The 22,423-nt window shown below is 36.6% G+C and overlaps 3 protein-coding genes and 1 pseudogene across 4 annotated transcripts; all 4 read right to left on the reverse strand.

The window, feature by feature from the left end:
• Window positions 1-11,566: 11,566 nt before the first annotated feature.
• Window positions 11,567-14,034, reverse strand: LOC122592310 (G-type lectin S-receptor-like serine/threonine-protein kinase SD1-1). 2 transcript variants are annotated; one of them, XM_043764513.1, is made up of 6 exons: window positions 13,679-14,034; window positions 13,449-13,558; window positions 12,989-13,199; window positions 12,656-12,893; window positions 12,425-12,575; window positions 11,567-12,332 (listed from the first exon to the last, which is right to left on the reverse strand). In XM_043764513.1, exons 1-6 carry the CDS (start codon window positions 13,833-13,835, stop codon window positions 12,027-12,029), a joined length of 1,173 nt encoding a protein of 390 aa, XP_043620448.1. In that variant the 5' UTR covers window positions 13,836-14,034; the 3' UTR covers window positions 11,567-12,026. The 2 variants fall into 2 exon arrangements, with proteins under 2 accessions (XP_043620448.1, XP_043620449.1); XM_043764514.1 differs by lacking the exons at window positions 12,989-13,199; window positions 13,449-13,558; window positions 13,679-14,034 and having other exon boundaries at window positions 12,663-12,737.
• LOC122591962 (G-type lectin S-receptor-like serine/threonine-protein kinase At4g27290) lies at window positions 13,876-15,266 on the reverse strand. Its single transcript, XM_043764182.1, has one exon. The coding sequence runs from the start codon at window positions 15,264-15,266 to the stop codon at window positions 13,944-13,946; it is 1,323 nt and encodes a 440-aa protein (XP_043620117.1). The 3' UTR covers window positions 13,876-13,943.
• A 1,807-nt stretch (window positions 15,267-17,073) lies between these two features.
• Window positions 17,074-20,015, reverse strand: LOC122592311 (annotated as a pseudogene).
• A 53-nt stretch (window positions 20,016-20,068) lies between these two features.
• On the reverse strand, window positions 20,069-21,097 carry LOC122591963 (G-type lectin S-receptor-like serine/threonine-protein kinase At4g27290). The gene has a single exon (XM_043764183.1). It carries the CDS (start codon window positions 21,095-21,097, stop codon window positions 20,069-20,071), a length of 1,029 nt encoding a protein of 342 aa, XP_043620118.1.
• Window positions 21,098-22,423: the final 1,326 nt, after the last annotated feature.

A 22,423-nucleotide genomic window follows, 5' to 3' on the forward strand; every position in this document is an offset into this window, starting at 1 on the left:
CATCCATTCAATTATAGTTGTCAAATATTTATTTTATTTATTTATTTATTAATATTTAATATTTTTATATTTCACATTACATAGTAAAGATAACATTTCAACGGGTCAAAAGTAAATATTTCACTTGGTCAAAAGCAATTCACTAACCACTCTTTTTTTCATATTTCATATTTCTCATCTACAAAGTAAATATTCTCCTTTCCTCTCTTATTATCTCATAAACCCATAAATACACATATATACATCTAAATATTGTTCACTTGTTTGCAGCCATTCTTCACCAAATTCTTCTTCTAACTCTATGGATTCACCAAATATTAACCAGTTATTGCAATACTTGGTAGTCAAATTTTGCAAAGCCCAACTATATTTTTTAGCCCAATTATCACTTAAACCCACATGTTAAGGTATTCACGGGTTTCACCGGGTCAAACCGGCAACCCACGGTTTTGACCCGGCCCAAACCAAGAACTAAGAATCACTGAATTTGTGAACTGTAAACCGGCCCGTTTGGGTGCCGGGCGGGTCGGGTCGGTCCGGGTCATGGGTGGGCTACGGGTTTCGGTCCAAATACTCATCCCTAGCGTGAACCATTAAAAGGAGCCCTAACCCGCGTATAGATAACGCTTAAATTTGCGTACGAAAAACTATACGTATATATAACAAAAACTGGATTATTTAGGGTTTTTGGGAATGCAAATCCACCCACAATACTTAGAACATATAAACCGACTGATTATCGATCCCCCCCCCCCCCCCCCCCCCCCCCCCCCCCCCCCCCGAGAATGTTTAAACATCATCATAATATCAGATATACAGATATATCGATTCCCCCCCACGAAATTGTTCAAGCTAACTGATTTATGGGATTTTCATCATCATCTGATTGAAAAGTTATTCTTTTGGGCATTCCATCAATGAAGTCTTTGAATATTTTCATACATCCGGTGGAGTCTTTCACCGACAAGGTATACTTTTTTTTTTCTGTCGATATATATACATATATTTTTGGATATATATATCAAATTTAAGAAATCAAGATTTTTGATTGATATATTGGTTCTATTATTTATATCGCCGACTAAAAGCTTGAATCTTGTAACACTATTGCCTTAGTTTAGTTTATTTTTCTTGGCCTTTTGTTGATTTCAGTACTAGGGTATGACTTTATATCAGTTTGTTCTGTTTTTAAATTTCCGTGCTTTTGATTTTGCAAAGCCATCAATGTTGTTCGATGTTTTTATATTGTTTAACAAGTATCACCTGACATGTGAGGATTTGGAATCCCCTTACTAGAGCACTCCTAACACTCGCTTCAATCTGTTTTGTCCACTGAGGTTCATCGGGTATTTTTATGTTGTCGGGAGTACTTTCTTTCTCATAGGGCCCATGGTTGGTTTCTTGTTTCCGGAGGGTATTGATTTTCAATCATCTGCAATGGCTTCTTTGTTGTCGGGATTACTTTCTTTCTCATGGGGCCTGTGGTTGCCTTATGTTTTTTGGCACTCCCATACTATCTTTGCAAGTGCCACCTCACCTTCAATGAGATGCAATCTCTTTATTGAAACAAAGAGATTAGTGGCCGCTTGCTTGGAGGTATGGATTGGAATATTCAATCATCTGCACGTGGCTGTTCTTTTATTTATTTATTTTTGGTTTTCGCCAAATTTTTTGGTCATTATCTTTATGTTATTTGGAATGACTGTGATCCTTTACTTGGAGGAGTACTTACTTTTTCATTAGACCCATGGTTGGTTATTGATATTCAATCATCTGCAATGGCTTTTTTGTCTTCTGAAGAACTTTGCCACTCCCATACTATCTTTGCAAGTGCCACCTTTAGTGAGATGCAATCTCTTTACCGAAACAAAGAGATTAGTAGCTGCTTGCTTGGAGGTATGGCTGTTATGTTCTTTTGCGGTTTTTGCCAAATTTGCTGGTCATTATTTATATATCAGCAGATATGATTGTGATCTTTTGTCTACTCGTTTAGTTCTTTGCAGTTAAGGTCAGGTGTAAATTACGGACACTTTGAGTCGATATGCTTTCCCAAGTAACTATGAACCCTTTCCGTCGTATGCTTTTCGATGCAACTATGGACCCTTTTTGTCTGTTTGCCTTCTGATTCAACAATGGGCTCTTTCTGTTGGTATGCTTTCCCATGTAACTGTGAGCCCTTTCTGCCGGTATGCTTCTTGATGTAACAATGGACCCTTCCTGTCGGTATGATTTACGATGTAACTATGGACCCTTTCTGTATGCTTCTCTATGAGTCTATGAAACTATGGACCCTGGGTATGCTTTACGATGTAGCTATTGATCCTTCCTGTCAGTATGCTTCTCGATGTAACTATGGACCCTATGGTCGGTATGCTTCTCGATGTAACTATGGACCCTATGGTCGGTATGCTTTATGATGTAACTATGGACCCTTTATATCAGTATGCTTCTCTATGAAACTATGGACCCTTCTTGTGGGTATTCTTTATGATGTAACTATACACCCTTCTTTGTCGGTATGCTTTACACTGTAACTATTGACCCTAACCCTTCATGCCAGTATGCTTCTCGATGTAACAATGGACCCTTTCTGGTCAGTAAAGCGATGTAACTGTGGAGCCTTTCTATCGGTATGCTTCTCTATGAAACTATTGACCCTTCCTGTGGGTATGCTTTACAATGTAACTATGCACCCTTCCTTGTCGGTGTGCTTTACGATGTAACTATTGACCCTTCCTGTCGGTATGCTTCTTGATGTAAATATGGACCCTTCTGGTCGGTATGCTTTACGATGCAACTATGGACCCTTCCTGGTATGCATTTTGAAAAGGTGCCAATTATGTAGCTTATACTTACTAAAGCACTCCTAATACTTACTTCAACCTGTTTTATCTACTGAGTTTCATAGGCTGTATGTTGATTTTTTATGTAGTCGGGATTATTCTCTTTCTCACGAGGCCCATGATTAGTTTCCTGTTTCTGGAGGGTATTGATATTCAATCATCTTCAATGACTTCTTTGTTGTTGTTTCCAATACGTTGGATATGAGTATATTTTTGTTCTATTTTAATTTTTTGTGTATTAGATATTGGAAAGCCATTGATGTTGTTCAATGTTTTCATATTGTTTAACAAGTATTACCTGTCATTAGAGGACTTGGAATCCATTTACTAGAGCACTCCTAACACTTGCTTTAACCTGGTTCATTAGATGTATGTTGGGTTTTCTATGTAATCGGTATTACTTTCTTTCTCAAGAGGTCCATGGTTTGTTTCTTGTTTCCGGAGGGTATTGATATTCAATCATCTGCAGTGGCTTCTTTGTTGTCTTATATTTTTGCCACTCCCATACTATCTTTGCAAGTGCCACCTCACCTTTAATGAGATGCAATATCTTTACTGAAAGAAAGAGATTGGTGGCTGCTTGTTGGAGGTATGGGTGATAATGTTCGGTTATGTGTTTTTTTTTGTGGTTTTTGCCAAATTTATTGATCATTTTCTTTGTCATTTGGCATGATTGTAATTCTTTACTTGGTGGAGTCCTTATTTCTCGTTAGGCCCACATTCTTGTTTGAGGAGGGTATTATTAGTATTCAATCATCTGCCATGGCTTCTTTGTTGTCTTAAGAACTTTGCCACTCTTGTACTATCTTTGCAAGTGCCACCTCACCTTGAATGATGTGCAATCTCTTTACCTAAACAAAGAGATTGGTGGCTGGTTGCTTGGAGGTATGAGTGATAATATTCAATCATATGCATGTGACTGCTGTTTTTTTTTTCTTTCTTTTGATTTTTTTTTTGCCAAATCTATTGTTCATTATTTTTGTTATTTGGGATGATTGTTATCCTTTACTTCAAGGATCCTTTACTGCATGTGGCTGTTGGTTTCTTGTTTGAGGTGGGTATTTATATTTAATCATCTACAATGGCTTCTTTATTGTCTCACGAACTTTACCACCCCCATGCTATCTTTGCAAGTGCCACCTCACCTTGAATGAGACACAACATCTTTACTAAAACAAAGAGATTGGTGGCTGTTTGCTTGGATGTATGGGTGATAATGTTCAATCATCTGCACGTGGTGGTTGTGTTCTTTTTTGGTTTTTTCCAAAATTTATTGGTCAATGGTCATTATCTTTATGTTAGTCCGCATGATTTTGATCCTTTGCTTGGAGGATTACTTACCTTTTTTCGTGAGGCCCATGAATGCTTTCTTGTTATCGGCGGTTATTGATATTCAATTATCTTAAATGGCTTTTTTGTTGTCTTTTTTTATGTGCCACTCCCATATTATCTTATCTCTGTAAGTGACATCCCACCTTTGATAAGATGCAATCTTTTTATCAAAGAAAGTAATTGGTGGTTGCTTACTTCAATGTATGGGTGATGATGTTTAATCATATGCATGTGGCTGTTGTGTTTTTTTTTGGTTTTTTCCAAATTTATTGGTCATTATCTTTATGTCAGTCCATATGATTGTGATCCTTTGTCTGGAGGATTACTTACTAAAGTTTGTTAGGCCCATGGTTGCTTTCTTGTCTCCGGAGGGTATTGATATTCTATCATGTGCAATGGTTCTTTGTTTTCTTATGTTCTGTGCCACTCCCGTACTTATCTTTGCAAGTGCCACCTTACCGATAAACGAAGAGATTTGTGGCTGCTTGTTTGTAGGTATGAGTTAGATATTTAATCATCTGCATGTGGTTGCTGTGTTCTATTGTGTTTTTTTGCCAAATTTATTGGTCACTAACTTTTTGATATTATGTCATTTTGCTTGATTGTGATCCTTTACTTAGGGTTTATGTCATTTGGCATGATTGTGATCCTTTATTTGGAGGATTACTTTTTCATTATCCACGTGGTTTGTTTCTTGTTTGAGGAGGGTATTGATATTCAATCATCTAAAATGGCTTATTTGTTGTCTGATGTTCATTGCTAATCCCATACTATCTTTGCAAGTGCCACCTCACCTTTGATGAGATGCAATCACTTTACCGAAAGAATATTTGTGGATGTTTGCTTAGAGGTATGCGTGATTATATAACTATCTGCACGTGGTGGTTGTGTTTTTTTTTCTCTTCTTTTTTTGCCCACACGATTGTGATACTTTGTTGGAAGATTACTTTCTTTTTTCGTCAGGCCCATGTTTGCTTTCTTGTTTCTGGAGGGTATTGATATTCAATCATCTGCAAACTGCAATGGCTTCTTTGTTGTCTTTTGTTATGTGCTACTCCCATATTCTCTTTTGCAAGTGCCAAGGTTGTAAATAACGTTTCGCGGTCACTCGACGGTCAACGACCTTTAAGGTTAAATTTTATTTCGCGGCGTTATAACGGAGACTATAAAATATAAAGGAATTTATTTAAAAATATATATATATATTTTAGCAAAATTTTAGCAAAATTAGTGAATAACTATAAAATCTACAATGATAATGTACCTAAATTGAAGCAAAAACTAGATCTTAATAAAACAAATCAATAACCTAAAAAGTTAAAAAGCTTATTGTACAAAGATTCTGTATTACATATTATTATTAGTGGTTAATGGTTATTATATAAGAAAAGTACATTGTTACAGCTGTAAACTTCAAGTGCTCAACTTTGTGTACTATTTTAACATTAAATTAAATATATAGTAGACTCATCAAGGCTTTGTCACCATCAAGGCTTTGTTAGTATCTATTCTTCTCTTTATCTTCTACCAAAACGTCCCTTTTCTTTTTTCTTTCTTTTTAAAAAAGTCAAATTTTTTGTTTAAAAGTCGTTATGACCGTTAAATACCGTTATTTGACCGTTATTGACTGGGCCGTTAAATTTACCCTACAATGCACTTAACGTAACGGCAGACCTTCGTTACCGTTATAACGGCCGTTAAGGCCGTTATTTATAACACTGGCAAGTGCCACTTCACCGTCAATAAGATGCAATCTTTTTACTGATACTAAGAGATTGGTGGCTTTTTGCTTGGAAGCATGGGGATAGTATTCAATCATCTGCACGTGGCTGCTGCGTTGTGTTGTGGTTTTTGCCAAATTTTTTGGTCATTATCTTTATGTCATTTGGCATGATTGATCCTTTACTTGGAGGATTACTTACTTTTTCATTAAGACCATGGTTGGTTTCTTGTTTAAGGAGGGTACTAGTATAGAATCATCTACAATGGCTTCTTTGTTGTCATATGAACTTTGCTACTCCCATACTATCTTTGTAAGTGCCACTTCTACTTTGATGAGATGCAATCTCTTTGTCAAAACAAAGGGATTGGTGGCTGCTTTCTTAGAGGTATGGGGTGGAGATATTCAATCATCTGCCCGTGGCTGTTGTGCTCTTTTGTGGTTTTGCCAAGTCAATATCTTTATGTCAATTAGCATGATTGTGATCCTTTGTTTCCGGAGGGTATTGATATTCAAGCATCTACAATGGCTTCTTTGATGACTTATGATCTTTGTCACTCACATACTGTCTTTGCGATTGCCACCTTACCTTTGATAAGATGTAACTTTTAACTGTAACAAAAAGATTCGTGGCTCCTTGCATGGAGGTATGGGTGATAATATTAAACCATCTTCACATGGCTATTGTGTTCGTTTGTGGTTTTTGCCAAATTTATTGGTCCTTATCTTTATGTCAGTTGGCATGATTATGATCCTTTGCTTGGAGGATTACTTACTTTTTCATGAGGTCGATGGTGGGTTTCTTGTTTTCGGAGGGTATTCATATTCAATCATCTGCAATGTCTCTTTTGTTTTCTTTTGTTCTTTACCACCCCCATACTATAATTGCAAGTGCTATCTCACCTTCGATGAGATGCAATTTCTTTACCGAAACAAAGAGGTTGGTGGCTGCTTGCTTTCGAGGTATGGCTAATAATATCCTATCATCGTGGCTGCTATGTTCTTTGTGTTTTTTTTGCCAAATATACTGGTCGTTATTTTTATATTAGTTGGCATGATTGTGATCCTTTATCTCATAAGTGTCACCTCACCTTCGAAGACTTGCAATTCCTTTACTGGAACACCTCAATGCCTGTTTCAACCTCTTTTGTTCTTTGAGGCTCACTAGGTGTATGAAGTAGGTTATTAGGATGTTGATGTAACAGGGATTGCATTTCTTGATATGGGTCTCGAAATTGTGGCTTACAGTCAGCTCGACTTGCATGGCTCCAGTAGTCGTGGTAGTTTGCTTGGAGTTGTGGGTTCTGATTTTCAATCTTCTGCACATGGTCGTTTTGCTCTTTTATGGGTATTTTGGTGGCTAGGTTTGTTGGGTTTTGAAGTCCTTTTGGGCTAGTTGGCCTTAGGGCCTGTTTTTTGTTTTACTCCAAGAAACCCTGCTCTGTTATCTATATATTCAGGTTTATGCATTGTAATTGTTGTACTGAGCTAATAAAAAACCCTAGTTGCAGCCGTGGATTATATCACACACATTGTGTGAGATACCACGTTAATTCTCGTGTTCTTTATTTATTTTTCTGTTTTGCTTCCGCTGTGCAACCTGTTCCTAACAAGTGGCATCAGAACCAAGGTTCCAGCTTGATTCGGTTGTCTTTGCTCGTGGCTGCTGATTTTTAGCTGCTGTTGCTGCTATTTGCTGCTGTTTGGTACCAGAGCAGAGCAACCGTCAACCAAAGTTGCTGCTGTTTGTTGTTGTTTCAGCCGCGGTTAGGGTTTCTCAGAGCAAGACTATTATTTTTTCGGATATGTTCAAGCTAGCTGTTGTTGCTGATCGCGTTTAGGGTTTCACAGCCCTTGCTCGCTGCTGCCTGAACTTGCTGTTGCAGCGACCGAAACATCTTGGCAGCCTCTACTAACCTCTTGTCCGCCGATTAGGTATGAGAAATCTGTTCAAGATCCGATTGAGGTAATTTTTCCGGTTTAATCGATTGATTTTGGTCAGACTTATTGCGATTAGGGTTTTTGAATTTTTTGGGTTTTGGTGTTGATTGATTGATTGGAAGATATAAGGTGGTTGTTTGATTGGTTTTTTCTGTTGGATTCTTGTTGATGGGTGTTAATCAACTAGTTAAGCCGGGTAACTTTGGTTGTTTTTCTTTCTTTGTCAAGGCTGAAGATGTGAAATTTGTGATTGAAAAGTTTGACGATTTGGATTATAATTGGTGGAAGATGCAGATTGAAGCATTACCAAAAGGACCTGGATATGGTAACTAGAGAAGATGAATGAAGAATAGAAAAAGGACAAGAAAGCCAGGGGGTTATTACATTAAGTTTCACGAGAAACGTGGCTTACAACATCACGTCTGAAACCACTTCTAGTGGTATGGTATGATGTCGGCGTTGTCAAATATGTATGAGAAACCGTCTGTCGCTAATAAGGTATTCCTGTTTAATATGAGAATGAAGGAGGGGAGCTCAGTTACTGTGCACATAAATGATCTGAATTCTATTCTGTCCAGATTGTCATCTGTGGGAACGAATTTCGATGCAGAGACCAAGGTTGTACTATTTGTTATCTTCACTACCTGATAGTTGGTCCGGGATTGTAACTGCTGTTACAAGCTCGGTGGGAACTGATGGGATGACTTTTGAAAAGATTTGCGACTTAGTACTGGGTGAAGACATTTGCCGAAGAAGTGCAAAGGGTGGGTCTTCTTCTGATGATAGCAGAGATAGTGGGAGCAGCAAGAGTTAGGGTAGGAGCTCGTTTAGGGTTCGTTTGAGTGTGCGATGTTGCTACAACAAGCGATTCCGAAGACGATGTCTTAATGATAAAGCAGTGCGGATTCATGGGTCATGGATTTCGGTGCATCATTCCATGCTACCCATAGCAATGATTCCATACGGAATGTTAAAAAAGGCGATTTTGGCAAGGTTAGGCTTGAAAACGGTCAAATTCTTTATGTGACTGGCATGTGGAATTTGGATCTTGTTACTACTTTGGGCACTACTTAGACTTTGTGTAATATCAGGGTTATTCTAAGGCTTGAAAAGAAGTTGATCTTCGTTGGGCAGTTGGATGAACAAGGTTTAGACGTTAACTTTGGGCACTACTTGGACTTTGTGTAATATCAGGGTTATTCTAAGGCTTGAAAAGAAGTTGATCTTCGTTGGGCAGTTGGATGAACAAGGTTTAGACGTTAAGTTTGGTGGTGGAAAGTGGAAGGTCGTTAAGGGAAATCTCGTGGTTGCTAGGGGATTCAAGAAACGGTCGTTTTATATGGTGCATGTTCGGTTTGGGGAAGTGACCACCCCTGTTAAGACGAACTCCAAAGTCGTGCTTGCCAATTCGGTAGTTAAACGAGTTCGGTTAACGGTAAAGAACTCTGGGACTCCAGGTAATCCGCTTGAGCGTATTCGGAAGTCTGAAGGTGTACGAGAGTTTCGTGACAGTGGGAGTAGCTCAAGTGCTCAACACAGTCTGGAAATCTACGTTGGGTTCGGAAGACTAGGGATCCGAATGAAATCCCTGAGAAGTGACTGTTAGCGGAGAGTCTTCCTCTTAGAGTCCCTGTATGTGATGGTTCGAGTCAATGGGAATCACTCGGGATTGAGGATGAAAAGTCGGGGTCTGTTGAGACCGTGTTGGAGTGTTGGAGTCACCTGAGGCTCCAATGGGGCCCTCTGTTTGCTGACGAATAGGGGTCCGTTGCAACTAGGTGTGTTATGGCTTGAAGTTTGGTTTGTCGTTGACCTGGACCTTTTCTTCTGTTCCATGTTTTTTTGAATTACTGATTGTTGAAGACTTAGGATTGCTGTGAGCTTGTTGGTGACTTGTTTTGCCACAAGGCCTTCAAGTGGAAGATTGTTGGGTTTTGAAGTCCTTTTGGGCTAGTGGCGTTAGGGCCTGTTTTTTGTTTTGTTTACTAAACCCATTCTGGTTTACTTGTGCATTACTCCAAGAAACCCTAATCTGTTATCTATAAGTCTATGCATTGTAATTGTTGTATTGAGTTAATAAAAAACCGTAGTTGCAGCCGTGAATTAGTTCACACACATTGTGTGGTAGATACCACGTTAATTCTCTTGTTCTTTATCTATTTTTCTGTTTTGCTTCCGCTGTGCAACCTGTTCCTAACAAGGTTTTGAGTTTTGTGTATATGAATTGTCTCTTTGGTTCTTGCTCAATTTCTTAGTCTCATGTTATTATGAGTGAGTAATTTTTTTAAATGAGTATTTAAAGTTCTGTCTTAGAGTCATTTAGTTTGATTCATAATTTTTATAAGAAATTGGCGTGTATAAAAGTTTATTAATATCAGTATGTGGTCTCATCTGTGATCTGTCTAGTAATTGCATTTATCATCCAGTATGGTAACCGCATTTTTAAGGAATATCTGTTTAAACGGTATATTGTATTTATTGTATTTAACATATGTCTATATTGGATAAAAACAATAACTGTATACTTCCAACTATTGTTTTTGATGCATATATACACAGACTAAAATAGAATGTTCTTATGTAATGGCCTTGTATCTGCACAAAGTAATGGGTTTCTCGGTTTTGTTTCTGTTCCAGTCATTTATGGATGCTTTCATATGTGGTATCCAGTGATTTCAGATGGTTTGTGAGGTCTAATAATGGCTTGAACCGACTGGTTGCAACTTGCAAGTGTGGCTGGAAAATAGATGGTCACAAAGTGATGTAAGCTATTGTTCTATTTGTTTGTATCATATGTTTAAAAAAGTGATTGTTAGATTTTGATACATTATGTTTAAAAAATTGAATTAGACATGGAATCTGGTGTTGGCTGGAAATCAGGATTTGACATGGACTGGTGGCGACTAGAATTGTGATGTTGGCTCTAGTGGTGCCGGCAGAAAGTGCTACTGAAGGTATGGGTACCCGAAATTGTCTTCCTCCTAAATTTGAATGGTGACTGGTAAAAAAAACAAAACATGCAAGAATAGGGAGATTCTCCGCCAAAGTAAGTGAGGTTCTGAGTTTTTCCAACTCGGGTCATGATTAAATTTTAGGGTTTTACTATTGACTTACATATCGAACTTAAAACAATAATAGTATATGAAAAAAAGTGTTAGACTTTACTAATTAACCAAAGGGAAATTCGTTGTGTATATATATACACAAAAGTCATGTATATATATATATATATACAAAACTCATGTTGGTCTAAGAAATGTTTTTTTTCAGTGGCAAACTATTTTACTTCTATCTCAAAATTACACGAATGCCTGAATGTAATCAGGACTCTCGAAACACTCCCCCTCTCTAAGTAAAAGAATTCCAGTAGTAATGGACGAAGATATCAACACTCCTACATTATTTATTTACAACTTTCTATGTTCTATATCGCCACAAGTACAACATCATAAAGCTTGAATTGGTAGTATATATTTAGGGTATGTTTGGCTAAAGTAGCTATGAGTAGCAGTAGTTTTTAGTTGTAGCTATAAGCGACTAAGCGGTATCTTTTAAACAAAGCTGTTAGTTAGAGTTTTTATTTTTTTAGAGTTGTTTGGCAAAAGAGGTATCTGTGTAGTGTTTAAAAATTAAAAGCTTCATCCAAACTAAAGCTCCGGGAACGCTAAGTAGCGTTTCATTTTGAAGCTTTTTATTTCAAAAGCTAAAGTTAGTTGCATCCAAACAAAGCTTTTAACACAATAGGATCTTTTTGTTCAAAAATTAAAAGCTAAAGCTCTCTAAAAGCTCTTACCAAACATAGCCTTAAGCATTTCATCTATGGGGCCTGATTTATATCCGATCACTGAAATCCATAAGATGGCCTTATGCTTCCCATTCTTTGACTACTTTATTCCATCGAGCTACATATTATTACCAAACAAAAAAAGAAAAGAAAAGGAACTTCCCACTGCCGTCTTCCATGGGTTCTAGGCCCAATACCTCAACGGTGTATGGGAGAGGTTAAGATGTGGACAGGCCTTACCTCTACCTAGGTAGAGAGACTGCTTTGAGGTTTGACCTAAATGCTAGATAAGGACCTCCGTCCTTTGCATGGATGAGGATCGAACCTCTAACCTCTGTCCAGGATGCCACTGATCCAAACCACACCGTACTTCAATTAGAGCACATGAAACTAGCTAGTAAGCTCTCTATCTAGCATTGACCTCCGTGATAGTGAGCTCATTGATCGAAGATGTTGTATAAGTCACTGAAGAGAAGGCAGCACGAGGTAGCTCCTTTTCCATGAAAAATGCTGGCTGTTTAGGTTGTGGTAATGCAACCTGACCGCCCAACATTATTATCACAGACGGCATATCTGGCCTGTCACTTGCATTTTGTTGAACACATAGCAATCCAACTTCGATTGATCTTAAAACTTCGTGTGGATGGCAGGACTTAGCTAAACTTTCATCCATTACTTCCATTGACCTGCCTTCTGTATAGAGACTCCATGCCTGAATACAATATATATGGAGTTCAATGTACTTATTTGGTCTAACCAATTTAGATGACTATTTGAAGATAAAAGTTTTGATTAGTGAGCTACATGTCCGATGAGATTATTTTCGTCCTCAGCTTGGATGAATCCCCTGTTTTTCTTCCCGCTCACAATCTCCAGCACCAAGACGCCAAAGCTAAAAACATCTGACTTTATGGAGTAAATACCGTCTAGTGCATACTCCGGAGACATGTAACCACTGCACGTGTAAAAATGCTTATTAGAGAATTATAAAATTTTCTGGGAAGTTAGAAGGAATAGTTGGTTTCCTTGGCTTACTATGTACCGACAACTCTTTCTGTGTTTGCTTCAGTCTCGTTTCCTCCAAAACTTCTAGCTATTCCGAAGTCTGATATTTTAGGATTCATATCTTGATCAAGTAAAATATTGCTAGCTTTAAGATCTCGATGAATGATTCTTAACCGTGAATCCTGATGTAGGTAAACGAGTCCTCGAGCAATTCCTTTGATAATGTTGAAGCGCTGTGTCCAGTCAAGAAACATGCTTTGTGTCTTGTCTGTCCAACATGTCGGTTTAATCTTTTTATAAAAACATGCTAAATTAAAGCCAAAACTAGGAATAAAATAGTTTGTAACAAAATATGATGCTGACCAAAAATGCTCGAGTCTAAGCTTTTATTTGGCATATACTCATAGATGAGTAGCTTCTCATCTCCACATATGCAACAACCGAGAAGCTTCACAAGATTTCGATGCTGAAGTTCTGAGATACATATGACTTCATTCTTGAACTCGTCAAGTCCTTGACTTGAATTCCTGGAGAGACGCTTAACTGCAATCTCTTGCCCTTCCTCTAGCAGACCCTGAAGATTTACTAGCTATTTACAATCGATAAACTATACAAGTTGAGAATGTGACTCATTCTCTCTTGTATAATAAGTCTCTTGCTTAAACCACGTACATATTCATTTTCTTATTTTACTCAATGACTGACAATGAAGCTTTTATAATATATGGATGGTTCCAATGCAACTCAATTCAGTGTTATAGACACGCCATATATGTTCTGTTTCTTTATAAACCAAACTGTATGAAAATTGCACAGATATTACCTTATAAACAAGTCCAAACCCACCCTCTCCAAGTTTATTTTCCGGCGAAAAATTGGCAGTGGCTTTAGCAATTGTTGGGAAGCTAAATAATGGTAGCTCCATGTCCTCCCCTACAAATTACGAATAAGCAGGCTTTAAACTTACAGAATGTGTTCAACTTGCATCATTAACAAGTACATACTAGCTACTCAAGTTTTCTTATATTGATCAACTCCACCAGTCTTGTTTACCTTCCTCCGCGTGATTTCTTTTTATTCGTTTATAACAAAACCATGTACATATGAAGCCTATAGGAAGAACTCCCAGAAAGATTACAAGTAGGATGATTTTAATGTTTTTCATTCCCTTCTTTTTGGAAACTGGTTGAACAGCTGTATGTAAAAACATAACAAATAAAGTTAGATATCATGTAAATACCTAGTATGCATTAGGTTTAAGCCCGATTTGATTAGTTAATTGGTAAGAATGGTACAACAATGTAAAAACCAAGTGCTTTCACGAGTTGGGCACAGAAGGCACGCATGTCATACCCAATTCAGATGACGCCATTCTTACAAAAATGTCTCTACCAGCACTGCCTTCGGGAAGCAGTCTGATGTCTATAAGATCATTGAACCAAATCAAGCAACCCCTTCCAGCAAGGCTGGTGTCTGGATATGTATAAGCCATACAAGTACAATTCTGTAAGCATATGGTTTCACATTCGTCTAAACTCATGCTCAAGTTAAACCAGGTACTCTCCGTGTCTGGCAAATTAACATTGGAGTACTTGATAAACCTTTCTGACCCGTTTCTGCAATCCAACGGTGTTCGTCTAACACACCCACCCGACCAATCGTCCATGTCCCAACCTTTTTGGTCTCTAGGCACAAATCTTTTCTCATCCAAGCAAGTACATGACTGTTTGACCATATCAGCACTTGCGATGCAGCTTCCATAAGCTTTACATATGTTGTATGTATCACAAATACTTCCTGGTAATGAGAAGCTAAGCTGCCATTTTTTAGCATCTTTTAACCAAACCCAATTTTCTAGCTGCCCTGCCGAATTCAAGCTGGCATATGTTAACAAAGAACTATTCTCAACAATATAAGTAAAAGACACCTCCATATTATTCAAAACTGCAACCCATGCATAGTTAATGCTCATATTAAATAGTGTAACCCCAGTAAACCTCTGATTAGTCCATGGACCGCCCCTGTATTTGACCAATGCACCTTGTTTTATTTTGTTTTCAGGGTAGCCAAGTGTATCTGCAGCCCAGGTGAATTCACCAGGAGCTGGATCCTGACTACTCTTCCATGATGATAGACGCCATTCGATGCCTCGTAAGTAATCTTTCCCTATTTTCATTCCAGGTAGTTGAGTATCAGTTGGATAATCAAAACTTTGCCAGAGAACCTTTTCATGTTGGTCCATCACTACTAGATTTCCACTGTCCTGGAGCTTTGCAGTTGCATTTCGTGATGCGTTCATTGTTGTTCCGGATGACCAAATCTTGCTCTTATTGTTGAGGAGTACTAAAGTTCCTTGATCAGCTATCTTAAAGACAGGTGTTGATGCACCTGCAGGGATCGGTCGGTCTCTGTTGGCAACCCAAACCACCGTTTGAACAGAGATTTTCTTATACCAAATGCCAAGATATTTATTCTCCGAGTTATCTGTCTTGAAAAATCCCAGTTCGAAAATCCCTGTTGTCGAGACCAACGTGTCTCCATCTCTCAAGTACCATGAATTTGAAACGTTGCTGAGCTCAGCAGCATAGCATTTGCGAAACAGGAGTAAAGAAAACATAAAAAAAATGGCTGCAGTTTCCATTGTGATTCTTCTTTAATTTAGTTTAGCTTTAGAAACTAATGATTTAGATTGCTAGTGAATAGTGATAGTTAAACTTGAATCATAATAAGACAAATGATTGATGTCTTTGTTTCGTTTTTATAATACTAATATTATAGATCTTATCTTTGTCTTTATGAAGTTAGACCAGGCCCTGGCATTTGGGTCAACCTGTCGATGTCATATAGTTGCAATCATTAACGATAGAAGATCAAGTGGTTATCCGAAAATTGATTGGTATTCTGGAGTAGTGTGTATCTTGGCCACCATGACTTTGGTCATACTGTAGAGACTAATTCTCCTTTCTAAATTTGGGCACTGTCCATTAGATAGTGAACCGTGGATACTTGCATGATTTTATTTAGTTTCTTTTTTCTTTTTAAAGTTTTTACCTAACGAGATATTTTACCCGGACATTGCCGCAAAAGACATTATGTATTTACGTTTATATAGCAACACATGAAATAAACAAATGAAAGTGTGGCAAATCGGGGGAAATATGACAACCTACTAACATAATGCTATTATAGGTAGAATACGCATAAAAAAAATAAAACTACCATACAATTCAATGTGCCGAGAACATATTAACTTTGTACAATAAATTATCGTAAAACAAAAACAAATGATATAATCGGTAATTTATTTAAAGGATATGCCAAAAAGAAAAACCTAAAAAAAAAACTCATGCAAACAATCACATAGGACATAGCTCAGGTAACATATTACAACAAAATAGTTGACCTTATATAGGAGTATCAGGCTAGTGAATTTGACGAAAGATAGAAATTGTGAAAGTGTACAAACAATAAGGATCATTCTTAAAAAGTTGTACAAAACATAGGGACTATCTTGAAAGTATACGTGTTTTTTTATCATTAATTAATTATATCAAGTTTGCATTTTAATTAGTTTTTATTGCTGGAGTGTTTTCGTTTTTTGGTTTTAATATTTTCTTTTCTAATCATGATTTCAACTAATGTTTGCTCTTTATCTGTAATTTCTTAGATACAATCAACTATATAATCTAACTTTGGTGTTTTTTCCTTTTCTTTCTTTCTATTGCTTTTTAGTACCAATAATATACTTTCATTTGTTTTTTGTTTTGTCCAGTTAATTATGTAGATAATTATTAATCCCGTATATCTTATGTCGGTAATGAGACATGTATGAAAATTTATATTCACCTTATTTATGGTGGTATTTGACTTTTATTAACATATTTTATCATTGTTTTAAAAATCTTTATTTGCAAAAACAAAATTATGACCACTTAGTTGTTATTTGTGAAACTCGAGACCTCTTGTATGTAAAGCTGGTAAATGATAAATATAATACCAAAGAGTCATCATTAGTATGTTTAATTTAATTGTTAAAAAGAAAAATTTAGGAGATAATCAACATTTAAATTATACAAGTATTACACTAGTGATATGCATATATACCCATAAGGTGATTAATCTCATGTAGTATGAACTTTTAAATATATATATATATATTATATAATACATTATCATAGCATATAAAAATCTTTTAAATTGCATTGTGCGAACATTTATCTAGTTGTTTTTTTAATTAAATAGAAAGTAAAGAATATTACTTTACAATGTTACTTAGTTAAAAAGATACTAGTATAGCATCCGCGCAATGTTACAGTGTGATGACGACAACAGATGGTGATGGTGGTGCAACGTCAAATATTAAAAATTGTAGATTAACCCCCCTAATCTAGTGTACTAATCCTATTATTCTTTCTAGATCAATTACCAAGACCACTATGAGAGACATGCACCTAAAAAATAATAACGAGAAGAAAACCCCAATATTGGGGTTATGTTCTATCGAGCAACTACTTCTGTAACAGTTAAATTATTGGTTGAACTTGTTGCATTAGTGCTTGATGAGCTTTCAACCCCAATTATGTTCCTTTCTATGAAAAATGCTGGCTGCTTAGGATTTTGCAATTCACTCAACTCATTACCCAACATTCGGACCACGGATAACATGTTTGGCCTGTCATTTGTACTTTGTTGAACACATAACAACCCCACCACGATTGATCTTAAGACTTCAGATGGATTGAATGCTTCCTCTAGATTTGTATCCACTAGTTCCAATGACCTGTTCTCGTTATGCATTGTCCAAGCCTTAATTTAAAAGTAGTTAGTAGGTGTATAGTAGAGTACCAAAATTATATCAAAAGATGAAGTTGTGGCTACGGAACTTACATGTCCAATGAGGTTATTGCTATGATTTGAATGAATGAATCCTCTATTTCTCTTCCCACTTATGATCTCCAGTACCAAAACACCAAAACTGAAGACATCCGACTTTGTTGAGAAAAGACCATCTAATGCGTACTCTGGGGACATGTAGCCGCTAAATGCAGCAAAATGTTTTTAGGATTATTACAACAATTAATCTTGGAAAACATATAATAAATCAACAAGTGGATTTGGTAGCTTACTATGTGCCGACAACTCTTTCTGTGCTTACTTCATTCTCATTTCCTCTAAAACTTCTAGCTATGCCGAAGTCTGAAATCTTGGGGTTCATGTCAAGATCTAGTAGAATGTTGCTAGCTTTAAGATCTCTATGAATGATTCTTAATCTTGAATCTTGATGCAAATATAGAAGTCCTCGGGCAATCCCCTCAATGATGTGAAAACGTGTTGTCCAATCAAGGAGTGTGCTTCGTATTTTATCTGCTAAATTGTAGGTTATTATTACGTAGTTTAAATAGACAAGTATAGTTCAAAGGATTTTTAATAGACAAGTATTGTTAAAAGGATTTTTAATAGACAAGTATAGTTAATCGGGTAAATGGATGAGGTTTTCTCTATTCATATTACCTGGGGGATGACAGTTTTTTTCCACTCAGATGTACATAGTCTAACCAAGGTATCCTGTGACTATATCCGAACTTTTCCCTTACCAAGACTAAAACTATCAATATTCAAACCTAAGACCTCTTGTAAAATGTGTGGATGTTATCCAAAAGACCATATTGGAGATGGTTTACTTAGACAAGTAGTTCTTTATGTTAAAACAATGGAAACTATATGAATCTCACCAAATATAAATAAATCTAAGCTTCCGTTAGGCATGTACTCATAGATCAATAGTTTCTCTTCTCCTTCTATGCTACACCCTAGGAGCTTAACAAGATTTCTGTGTTGAAGTTTGGAAATGCAGATGACTTCATTCTTGAACTCATCTAGTCCTTGACTGGACGTGCTGGAGAGACGCTTAACCGCAATTTCCCCTCCTTCTAGGATACCCTGAAATTACAAATTGCAATGTGTAATTATATATACAAACATTAATCTGATTTCTTCCTTATCTTCCTTTATATGTGGCATGCTTACACCATATAGATCCATATTATTTGTCATGTATCTGTATTGAATTTCAGTGTGGCTTTACAATCTTTGCAGGGACGAAGCAAATTGCATTCCCCCCCTCCCCTTCTCAAACCAACCATGTTTTGCATTGCAGGTTAGTCTCATGGCTGATTTCGATATTTTTGCAATAAAGCCTCCCCCAATTTTGGTCAGTTTCTAGATGCAAAATATATCATGAGTGAGAAATTATATGATTTTGCCGGAAGTTGCAGTTTCCAGCGAGCATATCAGGCGAGCCAGAACATATATGCTACATTAACTTAACACAGTGGTTTTGTGTTTTAGGTGCAAATATAGCTTTAACAAGTGTTAAAACTACCATGTGTGAATGTGAAATGAAAGTTTTGTGAAATATGTGAGTATGTGTTTGGCTGTGTAAATGGACAGATATATGAGTGTGACTTTATCACTCGTATATAAGAAGCGTTTTATTGGGTAGAGTAAATTAAATTATTCAGCTGTAATGTTTGTTTCTATGGCTCTGAAAAGCCCAGATCAATTATTTGGGTGTGATGAAGATCTTCTTAAGTAACTTGATCTATCAAGTTGGTTTGTGAGGCAATGAATACTAATCTTATGGACTACTTATGACGGTATACTATGTTATATAATTGTTACCTTATAAACTGGTCCAAATCAACCCTCTCCAAGTTTATTGTCTGGTAAAAAACTAGCAGTAGCTTTTTCTATGGTAGAGAAGCTAAACAATGGTAGCTCCATAGTTTCTCCCTTGTTTTCATGGACTTGCAATGATTCCCCTATGTATTAAAAATAAAGAAGATTTATAAGTGATAGGATATGCTCAATAAACTATTTGGACATATTCGCACAAATGTAGCTAAATTTGTTGAGATTTCTTACATTCTGCCGTTGGTTCTGCATTATCCCTTTTTCTCCATGTGTAGCAGAACCAAGCAGAGCTCACACCTACTACAATCATGACCAGGAACACTACCATTAGGATGAGTTTGATGTTTGTTCCTCCTTTGAATCTGCGATTGATCAACTAAAGGATATTAACATAGGAACAATATATATTACTACAACATTTATACAAAAAGCACCAAAATCAACTACTTTGTCTCATGCATGTATAAACAAGTAGGTGTGAATTTGCCGACTTAGGGAAAATAAGTACCTAAATCTGAGGAAGCCATTCTTACAAAGATATCATGACCACCCATGCCCTCGGATAATAGTTTGATGTCTATGAGGTCATTAAACCAAAGCAAGCAGCGGCTTCCTTCTCCGCTAATATCTGTATTTAAGTAAGCCATGCATTTACAGTCGTTTAAGCATACTTTTTCACATTCCTTCACGGCCATGCTCCTGTTAGACCAGATAGTGGGTGTGTCTGGCAGTTTCACATTTGAATACCTTCTAAACCCATCTGATCCGTTTTAATGGTGTTTTCCTAACACAACCATCACGCCCATGTCCCGTCTCCCATTCTTTTGGGCTTCTTGGCACAAACTTTTTCTCATCTAAGCACAAACATGTCTGGAAGCTGCTTTTCATGTTGCAATGTCCATAAGCCCCACATATGTTGTATGTATCACAAATGTCTCTTGGCAACGTAATACGAACATCCCATCTTTTCCCCTCGTCTACCCACACGAAGCGTTCATACTTCCCAGAAGAAGTCAATGTAGTTTTCGATAGGACAGAACTGTTTACAAGATTATAAGAAAGAGCCACCTCTGTTCTATTTATAACAATGTTGTATGCAACGATATTCTGGCTAAGTGTATACGCACTAATCACTTCATTAGTCCATGGCGGGCTCCGGAATTTGACCATCGCACCTTGTTTTAGTAGAATCTGTGGTAAACCGTGCGTGTCAAAAATCCAGGTGAATTCACCTGGAGCCGGATCTTTACTATTCCTCCATGAAGATAGATACCATTCCTGACCCGTCAAGAAATTTTTCCCCAACCTCATGCCAGGTAGAAAAGTATCAGTTGGATAATCAAAGCTCATCCAGAGAATCTTATTGTTGTTTCCATCGGTGACAACTAGATTTCCAGTGTCAAGAAGCTTTGCAATTGTGTTCCCTGATGACTTTGTGTTGGATGACCACATTTCATGATTAGTAACATTGTTCATGATGACAAGATTTCCTGGATCGACTATCTTTACCACACCTGGAGCTGCACCTGTGAGCGGCCGATCTCTGTTGGCAACCCAAACCACTGTTTGAACAGATATCTTCTTATACCAAATACCAACATATCTATTTTCAGAGCCATTTGGCCTGAAAAATCCAAGCTCAAATGTTCTGTCTGGTGAGACCAATGTATCTTCTTCTGCCAAGAACTCTGAACTTGTAATGATGTTGAGTTCGGCTGAGTAGGTTTGCGGAATGTGGAGTAAAATAAGCAATGAAACAAATATAATAGCTTCCTCCATTAAATCTTCCCTTTCCAGCTTCTCATTCTTTTTCCGAATGTGAATATTTTTTGATAGTAATATTGTTCCTATCACTAGAAAAGGTATTACTTTTTCTGTTTTTCTGTTTGAGTGATTAAAATTTGGATATCAAATAATATCTAAGAATGACATGTAGATATGTTGATCAGTTGTAATGTATCAGGTTCTGTTTCAGTCTTGGCTCAAGTAGTTTGACCGAGCCTTTGCCGTGTGCTTGGGTCGAAGAAGTTTTCTTGACATAATGTTACATAATTGTTCATTGAACCCATTGGTCAACGGTCATAGTCACTAACGGAATGTTATGCCAAAAATGTCATACTCCAGAACATGTAAAGCATTCAGCAATGTGTAACAGTAATTTTTTCTCCGTATTAATCAAAATTTTTGGATTCAAAAAGTCAGTTGTTTTGAATCCTTCACTCACCCTCGACCAAACATTATATTAATCAAAAATTTTGGATTCAAAAAGTCAGTTGTTTTGAATCCTTTCACTACAACAAATTTATCAATTGTTCACGCATTATTATTCACACTTTATGAAAGCGTGAAATTTTTTATCACAAAAATTCAAGTCCAAAAGTGTTTAAAATATATACACATTTATAAGTGTTTAGTATATGAAACATAATTAAAAACCTCACACTTTTAAATATAAACAAAAATATTCACGTTTTTATAGGTGAATAAATATTGTAAAACTAGTTCACACTTATATATGTGAAGAAATATAAAAGTTTATCACATGTTTAAATGTAAAAAAAGTAATTTCTCATAATCAGACTTTTAAATGTGAAAAAATAAACCAAAAGGTTTCACCACAAGAGGTGTGAAAAAATACATATAAGAACTTCACATATATAGTTGTGAGGAACCAAAAGAAACAATCTTGACATTTATACATGTGAACAATTTGCTGATAATATCTTTAAATCTAAGGCGCTTATCTCAAGTGAAGATGCATCACGAACACAGGTTATGTCTATTTTTTAAAAAAATATTCATGTTTTTATAGGTGAATAAATATTGTAAAACTAGTTCACACTTATATATGTGAAGAAATATAAAAGTTTATCACATGTTTAAATGTAAAAAAAGTAATTTCTCATAATCACACTTTTAAATGTGAAAAAATGAACCAAAAAGTTTTACCACAAGAAGTGTGAAAAAATACATATAAGAACTTCACATATATAGTTGTGAGGAATCAAAAGAAACAATCTTGACATTTATACCTGTGAACAATTTGCTGATAATATCTTTACATCTAAGGCGCTTATCTCAAGTGAAGATGCATCCCGAACACAG

The sequence above is a fragment of the Erigeron canadensis genome, chromosome 3 (assembly GCF_010389155.1).
Source record: "Erigeron canadensis isolate Cc75 chromosome 3, C_canadensis_v1, whole genome shotgun sequence".
NCBI classification, from domain to species: Eukaryota; Viridiplantae; Streptophyta; class Magnoliopsida; order Asterales; family Asteraceae; genus Erigeron; species Erigeron canadensis.

Bases quoted from the DNA above. Each gene is read 5' to 3' on its own strand.
- LOC122592310 (XM_043764513.1), bottom strand. From the start codon at position 13,835: ATGTTTTTACATACAGCTGTTCAACCAGTTTCCAAAAAGAAGGGAATG. The intron at 12,576-12,655 runs GTAAGCCAAGGA...TTACACGTGCAG, and splicing joins GAAAGAGTTGTCGGTACATA to TGGTTACATGTCTCCGGAGT. The intron at 12,333-12,424 runs GTAGCTCACTAA...TATTGTATTCAG, and splicing joins AAAATAATCTCATCGGACAT to GCATGGAGTCTCTATACAGA.
- LOC122591962 (XM_043764182.1), bottom strand. From the start codon at position 15,266: ATGGAAACTGCAGCCATTTTTTTTATGTTTTCTTTACTCCTGTTTCGC.
- LOC122591963 (XM_043764183.1), bottom strand. From the start codon at position 21,097: ATGGAGGAAGCTATTATATTTGTTTCATTGCTTATTTTACTCCACATT.